The 12,205-nt window shown below is 34.5% G+C and overlaps 1 protein-coding gene across 2 annotated transcripts in view; it reads right to left on the bottom strand.

The window, feature by feature from the left end:
- Positions 1-7,005: 7,005 nt before the first annotated feature.
- The window catches only part of LOC110461953 (DNA damage-binding protein 1-like), a 30,265-nt gene continuing 25,065 nt past the window's right edge, over positions 7,006-12,205 (bottom strand). The window contains exons 25-28 of one of the 2 annotated variants that reach the window (XM_021515698.1): positions 11,983-12,066; positions 11,284-11,386; positions 9,717-9,840; positions 7,006-7,285 (exon numbers count right to left, since the gene is read on the bottom strand). In XM_021515698.1, the coding sequence (XP_021371373.1) occupies positions 7,202-7,285; positions 9,717-9,840; positions 11,284-11,386; positions 11,983-12,066 (395 nt within the window). In that variant the 3' untranslated portion in view covers positions 7,006-7,201. Of the gene's footprint in view, positions 7,286-9,710; positions 9,841-11,283; positions 11,387-11,982; positions 12,067-12,205 lie in introns of both variants that reach the window. The other variant, XM_021515697.1, reaches the window with a different exon arrangement.

A 12,205-nucleotide genomic window follows, 5' to 3' on the forward strand; every position in this document is an offset into this window, starting at 1 on the left:
GCTGAAGTTAACTCAATGTTAAGGTCCACAACAATACTGCCCACTAATTGGCTGAAGTTGGCATACTTCAGTGTATCATTACCAACAAATTAAAACCACTACCAGGTATTTTTTTCTTCTCAACATTTATTTTTATTTTTTTCCACTTTCATTATAATAATTATATCTTTTATTTATTATTATTATATTTTTTCCTCACAATGAATTATCTTACTTAAATTTCATTTGATTTTTGACGAAACTTGCCTAGCCTCTATTTCCTACAAAGAATCAGGCTAAGTTTAATGTACCATGCATAATTAATTAGAATACTGCCCTCTGAATGGTGGATGTTCACAGTTCTTTACTTCATATGCGGTGCTGTTTTATGTGTGAAGTTCATAAGCCTTTTAAGGCTATTAATTAACTTAGATATTTTTTTCGTGCAAATGACAAGAGATGTTGCTAAACTAATGGTATAACCCAACAGCATGAAGTTTAAAACGAATATTCTTGTTTCTTTTTATCTATTTATTATCGAATTAAGATACAATTGAGGCATAGCTTGTTTTATCATAATATATTATTTTTAATTTATTGCTTCTGTATGTATGAGATACAACATGATGTCTTATTTCTTTAAACAATACATTTAACATATTCCGTCTTTGCATATTGCAGAGTTATCCTCTCTTGGGAGCAGGTATTGATTGTTACGTCATTGGTTTGTGTGAGAAAATTACGTCGTTTTCTCAAAAATTGATGACGTTACTCTCACAAACAAGGGACGTAACAATCAATCCCTGCTCCCAAGAGGAGATAACCCTGCAATACGCAAAGACGGAATAACAATGCCCTATATTGGATGAAAGTGACAAACTTGTTCATGGTAGGAATTTAGACTGACAAACTTTTTAGTGGGTGCAGGCTATAAAATTGCAGTACCAATATATTCCAATATATATAGGAATATGATTATGAAATGGCAATGTACTGCAATAAATTTTTGGAGAGATCAAGCACATTTACAGAAATAACATTAAAACTTATCAAAATGAAACTTTTGTGGTGTGATAATTTCCAAATCTATTTTTAAAAAGTTTCATTTTATCGTGATTAAAGCTTGCTGGACTGACGCTCACGTTGACATGTTTGCAATATTCACAATATATATAACAGTATGAATATTGCTGGCATTACCCACCCCTCCTTGTTTCAATAGCAATTTATGACATTAATAACTTATTAGGCATGGTATTTGAGACCTCTAAATAGGTTACCTTGTTCGTCTAGTAATTTGATAACATATTGGAACAGTAAGGAGACCAGGTTGCCGAAACCTGTAACTACATACTACATAAACTATTATTGCCAGCATGACGATAGCTTTCATCAGTTATTTCTGGAAAAAACCCATACCTTACGGGACTTGTTTGAAAAATAATTCAGATGAAATTAACAAAACATTATCAAAAACAGTGTTCTGAGTGTAAAACTTCAAAGGGACTAGACCAGGAGTCCAACCCGGGACTTTCACATTGTTATACTATCTCTCTAACTGACTGATCCACCTAGTCAAAGGGTAGTTCTGGCCCATCTATGTTAGTTATATCCAAAACGGAATCAAAGGGAGGTTACTCTGTATACAGTGCAGTGGGACAGGGATCTTGAAGTCCTCCAAATAGTTCAAATGGTTGATTTTGATTTCTTTTTTTAAACTTGTAAGTACCTGCAATATTTAATGATTCAACCCATTAATTCAATCACACACAATATGCAATAGGGGACATAACATATGTGTCTGAAACATTCTTCACAATACATTAGCAAGGTCCCAAATTATATGTTTATAGTTTCTGTGATGTCCAGGTACATACAGAAAACTTTCTGTGTCCCGTGTGAAATGTGATATAAATCTACCTTGCCAAATGTATGTGATATCTTTATGTTGAGTTTGTATTCCTTAGTTGCCATATCCTTTATTTTCGATGGAGATTATCACCATGCATCAACTTGTTTCAGTTTTATGAATCATTTTATATTGCTTAATTTTCTCTCTCTCTATTTTATTATTTTCATATCAATACCATGCAACAAATAATGTATCGTATGAAATAATTTTCATTTGATAACTGTTTCGTCTGAAAAAGGTATATCTGTATTTAATAAATTACAGTTCTTTCTTTGTCAAATCATTTAACTAGGGAAACAATTTCTCAGTACATGTATATGATAATTGAAAAAAATGATTGAAAATGTAACAAACTGCAGAGAAGAACTTTACTCGGACGATGCATTGAACTCCGTTTTTCCTTGTTTATTTGTTTGTTGTTGTTGTTGGTGGTGAAGGCACTATTAATTTATGTATACATAATGTATTTATTGATAAAGATTTACATTTGTAATGCAAGTCATCATGCAATTGTATGAATCTGAGAATTTTTCTCCACATACCTATGATGCGCTTTAACTAATGGCAGAAATTTGCCATATAATTGGGTACTCCTTTATTACCTCCCTGAATTGCACTGTTTTGTTATGCAAAATACATCTGTAGATATTTGAAGATGTCATTTTTTTCTAAAGGTTTCTGTAGGTCCCTGGCATTATTACCGGTACATTTTATGTTTACTAGGAACATTCTGTTGATCTAGACCAAATTTGGTTTAAAATCTCTCCATTTTTACAGTAGATAAATTTTAAAGATGTATCTATATATCCCTTATTGCCAATTGGGCCCCAACCCTCTGCCACCAGTATGCTCAAGACCAAATTTAGTCACATCCACTGCGGCATTCAAGACCAGTAGCATTTTCAAGGAAAAAGCTGAGGGACACATGTCGAAGCATATGGCTCAATTAATTAGCTCACTGGTCCATTGGACCCACTGAATTAAATCCGAAGTACTTTTTCAATTTATTTTCTCTGATCCCTAGATACCCTAACCTACTTTTACCCAACACAATGTTGAAATCCTGTTTCTAATAAAAACTACTGAATAATATCTTTAATGGAGAAGTCTAATAAGGCAAGTTTATCTTGGGATAAAATCTGTGGAAGACTCGGAGTCTCATTATTTTTAAAACCAAAATTGCATTAAATGCAATGAAATGGGAGTAGAAATGGAAAGAGTATGAATGTTTATGTTCTATACTGAATCTACCGTTTATGTTGTGGTATGTCATGTTAGATAATTTTACCGCTGTTATTGTGTTATGTTATGAAGATACATAATTTTACTTCTGTAATTATTGCACAACCAAGTAACTGTCTTTATCTTATTTTTGGTGATAAAAAGGATATTGATGTCCTTTCATAATCATAATAAAATTGAAAACTTAAATATGTACGTTCATGAATTACAATTTCAAATTGTCGCAACTTCGTTTGTTTTTCTTTTTAATGCAAGATGTTGATCCAATATGATGTTGAAAGTGGATCATATTTATCTATTTTAACAAATTTGTTATACCTCTATCCTAGCATACTACAGGCCAATCATAAGGCCACATGGGTTATTCAGAAGAAGTTTAAACATATTAACATATTTGACACATGACTTTGAATGTGTTAAGGTCATGTAGAAACTTGAAGTAATTTTTTTTTCAACATTTGACCTCTGTGACCTTGAAAGCAGTAAAAGTTAATTATTAAGAGCATATTTGTAAGCTATTTGCCAATATTATCACCATGTGTGTTTTGGTTATAGAAAAGTGTATTCTTTAAAGTTGGTCCAAGTCAGCATGCTGTGTTGAAGGGCTATAAAGTTTGTTCAAATGAATGACCTTCACTCATACTCAAGGTCACACAGGTCAATTGTCTTAAAACAAACTTTTAACAACTTCTGAATAACCAAAAGGTCCAAGGTGATGATATTTGGCCAGAAACATGCAGGCATGAAGGGCTACCAAGTTGGTTCAAATGAATGAACTTTGCCCATATTAAAGGTCAGGGGGGTTAATTGTCTTATAACACCTTTTAAACAACTTCTACTGAATAAAAAAGATGACAATATGTGACCAGTAGCATGCTCTGATGAAGAGCTATAAAGTTTCAATTTTAATTGTTAAGTTTAATACATAGAAATACATATGAAAAGACAAATATGTGTACTTATTTTGCATATAGAAACACGGAACAAAACACAAGTCATGTATACTTCCTTATATTATCGCAGTTTTAATCAAGAAAAATACACAAATTTAACTTGACACAATTTGACAACTATACCAAACTATAACAAATGTATAACACTCTTATAATATAAATGCAGACTTCAATATGAACAGCTCGCCTTACACAATTGCTCAACTTATTTATATTTTCTCTCCAAATAACTCTGCAGCGTTAATTGAAGGGCTGAAAGAGCTTTCAGTAAGTTTCAATAGGTTTTTTTAATCCAGAAATAATCAACTTATGTGTGTATATTATGTTTAATATATATAACAAAGGCAAGAAAATGAAAGAATTATTAAGTGTGACTTTCAAATCCAAAGTTATATATGCAACCATAATATACAAACTTATTTTAATTAAATATATTCTACCACATAAAAATGTAATAAAACATAATTATGTGTATACCTAAGTGTCTATAACACTAGCAGAAACTGTAAGTGTACTTATTTTAGCGGTATTCTTGTTTTAGTGGCTTTCATGCTTTATCTTGTCTGCTAATTTGTGTCCACTGCTAAGCTTAGACAATAATGCACAAGCTACCCATTCAATCAATGCAAGATGACAAAGGACAGTAAACGACAACTCATTTTTATGCATTCATGAAAGAAAACTTTGTTCTAGTAGTCACCCAATTTACCTGGCTCCCAAATGTATTGGCTTTTTCCATGCTCTCTACTTACATCCAGTATCTAAATGTTATAGTCTATCTAACATAACAACAATTGTGCTAATTAATGAATTCAGGTATTGCGGTTCTGTTAAGGGTGTGCTAATGATTCCAATCACCTTCGTTCTGCTAAATTTTGAATGCACTGAAATAAGTATGCCTACAGTAGCTGCCTCTGTATCCATATCAATGATACAGGAGCTAGATAATCCCATTATCAGGCTGTTATTTTGAATTTGTTTCATTATATAAACAAGCCATGCAAAGCTGACGTTTCCAGCAGCTGGTTTCTTGGTGCTATAGTTGATGATCCTGTTTGCCGGTTTGGATTTTATAGGAAACATCTGATACACACATGCAGGTTCTATCACATGACAAAGCTAATTTGTCCCAAGTTACACATGCTTTTACATTTGCTATAAGCATGAGGCTTTTTTAAGTGGTGAATGGTTCATTGTCCAATAGTACATACTGATTAATCAATGGAAAATGGTCGTTTATCGTGTACGTTTATCGTGTACGTGGTAGAATACTCGATACACTTCATAGACTTCTTAAGGTTCTCTCTCTCAAATGTATTCTTTCAATGAAGGTATGTCTGTAAATACATGTATACGCCAACAATTTTACATATATGCACAAAATATTTTTCAACTCTGCGCTAACATACATCTGAGGTCAATAATGACAACAGGGCTTTGTCCCACTAAAAATGCACTAAATTCTTATTTTTTAATAAATGCTTTTTAAACTGCATTAATGTTAGTAGAATCAATTAATTCTCTTAAAAGAGATTGGAAAAAATATGAAATCTGATCTCTTCAGATATATATTTTCTTGATATCATAGTTAATCTCTGTAGAAATCTGACTGGCTTTTTGGTGCAAATAAAAATGACTTTCAATGAGACAGTAAAATGGAAACAAATAACATTTCTGATCCTAATTTAATAAGGACCATGACAGCTGGCAACATATTTCAATCAATACCACAGAGAGGATATGAAACCACAATTGATATGTACAATTGTGTATATAGATAAATATATGAAAGTGCTGTTTAAATGTGACAAAATGAAAGAGAGAAATTTGAGTTCCCAATCAACCCTTTTTTGATTTACAACCCAACATATCTCCCAAAATATTTTTGAAGTGATTAAACATAAAATGCTTATGACATTTTCCATGATCTGGGCCCTTTCTTCAAAGCTAATACTAGTACTACAGATCTGACATGGACTTGACCATGAACACAAATTATTTTATTTAAATTTAGGTGTCTCTACATCAGATACTTATGATCAACAAATTCCCTTCATATTGAAGAAGCTCGGCAAAATATTTGCATTTACTTGTTGAACCAAATCAAGTACTCACAACAGCTGAGCTCTTGATATGAATCAAATGTAACACCCTACGTTTGATTGAGTATTACATTTATCTTGGGAATGAATTCTGAATAATAGATTCGTCATGTGAAAAACAAGCAATTGACAGTGGTCAACGTAGGAATAGAAAATTGTGTTGTATAGGTGTATAGGTGTTTCCGTCACAAACTCAAATTATACTACTTCTGTTTTCAGAAAATCTACAACTCCTGAAGCATAGAAATGAAGTTTGTTCAATATCTGACATAGCACTACAAAATTCACCCAATTAAAGTATCTGTCTCCAATGGACATAGCACTACAAATATAATTCCACTTAAGTATTACTCCAAGGGGATCATTCTCAAACAGATAGTCACTGTTAGTGTTGCAGGTTCAATCCTCAGAGACATTCAAAACTACCTTGTTTCACAAGTCTATAGCTGTCCAAGTATTGACACTACATACATAACAGGCTTAACAGCAATACAAAGGACACAATTAACATCACATTTCTGTCGGTCAACACTTGCTTATCCTGGGTCTCCTGGAGTGATGTCCCTTTTGTGGAGATTTTATGCATGCACCAAAATTGTTGCCATGGTAACAGAAAACAACCATGGGTACATTCGTGTATCCGGTTGAAACGATTGAACCGGTTGAATCTGTAAAGAAAACGACAGGTACAGATCTGGACCGAGGCTGACCTCAGGAAAATTCGGCACGTGTAGATTGAGGGGTCCAGACATACATGACCAAAACTAAAATGCTGATTCTCCGAAACGGTGCATTTTTAGCTCTGCTTATAGAAAGGTCCAAGTGCGTTCGTTTATCGTGGAATATTTCTGCGCCACACGTACCGTTTCAACCAGGATACGCGAATGTAGCCCTAGTGTTTTGTGTTGACACAACAGGTACTTCAGCAGTAGCTGTTACAGAGTTTTGTCCCTTGTTGGGCACTCTTGTGTCAGTCTTGGGGCTTTAAGGTCAGTGTAATTGGTGACCAACTATCAGTGAATTCTTGTCAGTTCTTCAATCATCTTCACCAGGTCGTCTACTGTTGCCTCCCTCTTCATCCCACTACCATCGTCCATCTACAAAAACACAGGAAACACAACAAACTTTATTTTTCTCCAAGAAAAGCAATGCATACTTAATCATGGTCCTATTAAAGATATCCAAGTTAATAACAAAAAGAAATTACAACTGCACTATTTGTAATAACAAGCGAATTCATACATCTTCCACTTTAAGGAACATGTTGTAGCTGTGGACCGTTGCTGAGGTTTGATGAATATATGTAGGACTTGCCAATATCTTGTGCATACTAGCATACTAAATTTAGTTGAAATCTAACAATTTTAAGAGCAGTTATTACATGCAAGAAAATGAATCAATCACAATAAAGTAGCCTCATTAACCATGCACAAATATGCAAATATCCCATTGACAATCAAAGTTTGCCACAATCTTGCCATTGGGTATGTGCATACCCAATTTGGTTGAAATCTGCCAATTTTTACGGTTGGTATTGAATGGAATAAAACGCAAGAAAGACAGATAGCAGTATATGTGCACACAAACGTTAATACCCCTCTTTTCTCTTATTATAAGAATAAATGACCTGTTTAAATTTGTGAATTATATCATTTGATATAGCACCCATCTAGCTAACATAAGTCACTCTAAAGCGCTTAACAGTACATAGATATACAATTAATACAAGAGGCCCAATGGGCCTGCATCGCTCACCTGGTATTAATCTCACACTTGTAATATTAAAACTGGACTAAAATACAGCTACAGGCAGAATATCAGTGTTTGACTAATGAGAACCTATTTAAAGATTAAAACATATGACGCATGTGACCTTGAATGTCGAACAATGACATAAGGTTGAAAGTGGGTCAAGGTAATTCATTTGATGAACTTGGCAGCCCTTCATCCTAGCATGCTGCAGGCCCAATATCAGTACCCTGGGCCTTTTGGTTATTGAGAAGAAGTTGTTTAAAGGTTTTGAACATATTTGACCCCTGTGACCTTGAATATAAATCAAGGTCATTTATTTGAACAAAATTGGTAGCCCTTCATCCCAGCATGTTACTGGCTAAATATCATCACCCTAGGTCTCTTAGTTATTCAGAAGAAGTTGTTTAAAGGTTTTAAACATATTTGATTCCAGTGACCTTGAATATAAATCAAGGTCATTCATTTGAACAAACTTGGTAGCCCTTTATTTCAGCATGTTACTGGCCAAATATCATCACCCTAGGCCTTTCAGTTATTCAGAAGAAGTTGTTTAAAGGTTTTAAACATGTTTGACCCCAGTGACCTTGAATATAAATCAAGGTCATTTATTTGAACAAACTTGGTAGCCCTTCATCCCAGCATGTTACTGGCCAAATATCATCACCCTATGCCTCTTGGTTATTCAGAAGAAATTGTTGAAAGAATTTAACATATTTGACCCCTGTGACCTTGAAAATGGTGAAGGTCATTTATTTGAACAAACTTGGTAACCCTTCATCCCAGCATGCTTCTGGCCAAATATCATCACCCTAGGCCTATCGGCTTTTCAGAAGAAGTTGTTGAAAGGTTTTGAACATAAGTCAGGCCATTTATTAGAACAAACTTAGAATGGGCTCATCCCAGCATGCTTCTGGCCAAATATCATCACCCTAGGCCTTTTGGTTACTGAGAAGAAGTTGTTTAAAGTAAAATGTTGACGACGGACGGATGACGGACGGACTACGGACGCCGCACCATGCCATGCTAACAAATAGCATATACATTAATCAATACAATTTTGAGGAATTTGCAGGAGCTGCATTATCAGGCGCTAACTTCTAGTCCTATGCCACGTGGCTAATATCTCCCTATGTGTGTATGCCTGCGTTTGTAGTTGGACTTTGCTTCCAACGGCATCATTTATAGTGCCACCTCACTTGAATGCTACAGCAGATACCGCAACATCCAACCCAGACCTATTTATACTCCAACCGGGTTGTTTGAGTTGTGTGGGCAGGAGAAAAACATTCTCTAAATATCCATGCGTACGACGACTTCGGGGATCGAGCCCAGCCGCCTGCGTGGAAGGCTGTGTCATAAAGGAAGTACTCAAGATATAGCAGTAACACAAAAGGATGTCTGTTGAACATCAATATGGCAATAACACACAGGAATCCTTCATGCTTGATGATAATATAGAATGTGTGTGTATAGCAGTATCACAAAGGAATCTGCCATACTGTGTGGAAGAGGAAGTTTGGTATACTTAATAAATAAAGCAGACCTACAAAGGAATTTTGCATGCTCTGAGTTAAAGGAAGTCTGATATACTTACATATAGAAGTAACACTATAAGACTCTTTCATGCCCAAGGGTGTAGGATAGGGAAATTCCACCCGAGGGATTTTCAAATTTGGTAAACCCGAGCTGTGTGGTAGAGGATGTATACTGTACATACATATAGTGGTAACACACATATTCCTGCATGCTAAATATACATACAGTACATACATATACCTGTAACCCTTGTACTGTCTCCTGCATCTTGTCTCGATTTAAATCCAGAAAGCTTTCAATGAGATCACCATCGATGAAACCTTCGGCAGGTTCTGTCTTCCGTTCCGTGTGAAAGGATCGCCAACTTTGTTATGTTAAGGATAGTTACATTATATTAATTCCATATTCAACCAATGTTGTTCATATTACTTCATTCCGTAGCTAGTGTTGAAATAATTGATTATGAAGCAGGTAACAAATTTACATTAGTGTTTCCTTTTCTACTTCATATATTGTACAATTTGTATCAAACAAAGTTTAAATCAACCTATGCAAAAGATTTATCTGTGCGTATTTGAAAATGAATCTATTCCTATTTATAGATATGTGTTATCTACGTGTACAACAGAACTAACATTATTTACAGCATTTCTTTACAATTATTAACAGCAACCTAAACAATTATTTACAGCATTTCTTATCCATTATTTACAGCATTTCTTATCCATTATTTACAGCATTTCTTAACAGAAGGTAATAACATAACACACTGGAGATTACTTTAACTGGAACTTAAACAAAAGACCCATGGCCCTTAACGGTCACCTGAGTTCTACAGTATTAATTTTTGTTGTTGAAATAAGAAGTGGAGATAATGATGTCAATCATCCCTACCAAAATTTGAGTAAAAAATAGTTATGTATAACATTAATTTAAGTTTGTCAGAACAATGAGTTGATCATTCCTAGACTGAGTTTCAGTTAAATCGTCCCAGCAGAACTTGACTCTTAAAGTTTGAAATAAATTTTCAAAATGGCCGGCCCTGGCGTACATATTGGATTTCTGATCGACTCGAAAAATAACAGCACTTTGTCAGGACTATGAGCTGATAATTTCTACCAAGTTTCAGTTAAATCGGTCGGTAGAACTTGACTTTAAGTTTGAAATAGTTTTTTTAAATGGCGGCCATATTGGATTTCTGATTGACCCAAAAAATAACAACATTTTGTAAGGAACATATGTTAATCATTCCTACCAAATTTCAGCTAAATCGGTGCCCATTAAAACTTGACTTGGGAGATGAAATTGTTTTTCAAAATGGCGGCCATGGCGGCCATATTGGATTTCTGATCGACCCGAAAAATAACAACACTTGGTCAGGGAGTTGTCAGTATAATTCCCATGAAGTATCAATGAAATCCCTTTGACAGTATTTCAGCTTATGTTGAAAATATAAAATGTTAACGGACGACGATGGATAGCAATAGGTCACTTGAGCTAAAGCTCAGGTGACCTAAAAAGCTTCTGAAATTCTATAGATATCGTTTATCCCAGGGCAGTCCTCTTTGAAAATATTGATTGGTCACATTCAACATGATCTGATTAAATCAAAAGACCTGTTGCAATCAAATTGGGTTAGAATTTAGTGTTATATGTGAAATAGAAATATAAAGAGCAGCTGCAGCAAACTCTATCCAAGATGCATTGTTCTTTATCACTAAATTCTAGAACTTCAACTTTAAGTACTGTTTCCAGGATCAGTATCAATATTTTCAGAAATAATTCATTGATTGATGAGAAAGGATACAAAGAGTGATCTATTTTGCCCACACTCTTGATGACCTTGGCAAGTCTGCCCTGGACCTCTAACAGGAAGTTATAGAAATCTTGAGTCAGTTGTGTCACAAGACCTGAAATAAGATAATTGATAGTGAATCAAATATAAACCTTACCGTTTGTTTTTATGTTATTTCTAAATAGTTATAGTAAAACCTGTTCATAACTAAGAGGCAGCCAGATACGAGTTCACCATTAAAAAGTTTGATGCTTGGACACCATTGTTTGTCACTGACAATGATAACAGATTATAAATATTTGTGATGGGATTTAAAGTAGTTGTCAACATTTGTTAAGTTTTAATTAATTGGCTTACGCGAGTCATAAAAGTGCATCCATGTACCCAATTAACACTGCTTGAATAACCCTTACTTGATTTGAAAATTAATATTTTGCAGGAGAGAATCCCAAAACTTAATTCATTTCATATATACATATGGAAAGACAAAAGTTACATATATTATATTTGTTCTACCTGGGAAGGTAAACTTCCAGAAATCAGAAGGTAAACTCCCAGAAAGCACTTTCGGTTAGAAATGTGAAAATAAATACAAGAATGCATTTTTAATGACCGCTACTTTTTTCTCTCTATCTAACAGTGTGGTCAATCATTCAACAAAATACAGTAATTTGCTGTTATGAATTAAATGCTGAAAACTATTGTACATACCTACAGCACCATTGACTGTCCCGAACAGTACCGAGCCCTGGGTAGGCATGCTATTTTCACTTGTATGCTGCATAACCAGCGAGCCTGTAGCAAGCAAACAGAAAACATGGGCCGAGGTTTGTTGGTTAGTTGATGGGGCTTTACCCTTTTTCAACAGCCAAAGTCATATGGCGAATGTACACAACGGATGGGGCCACTCACTAAACGCCACAACATGGGCACG

This window comes from Mizuhopecten yessoensis, unplaced genomic scaffold, assembly GCF_002113885.1.
Source record: "Mizuhopecten yessoensis strain PY_sf001 unplaced genomic scaffold, ASM211388v2 scaffold10711, whole genome shotgun sequence".
Classification (NCBI taxonomy): Eukaryota; Metazoa; Mollusca; class Bivalvia; order Pectinida; family Pectinidae; genus Mizuhopecten; species Mizuhopecten yessoensis.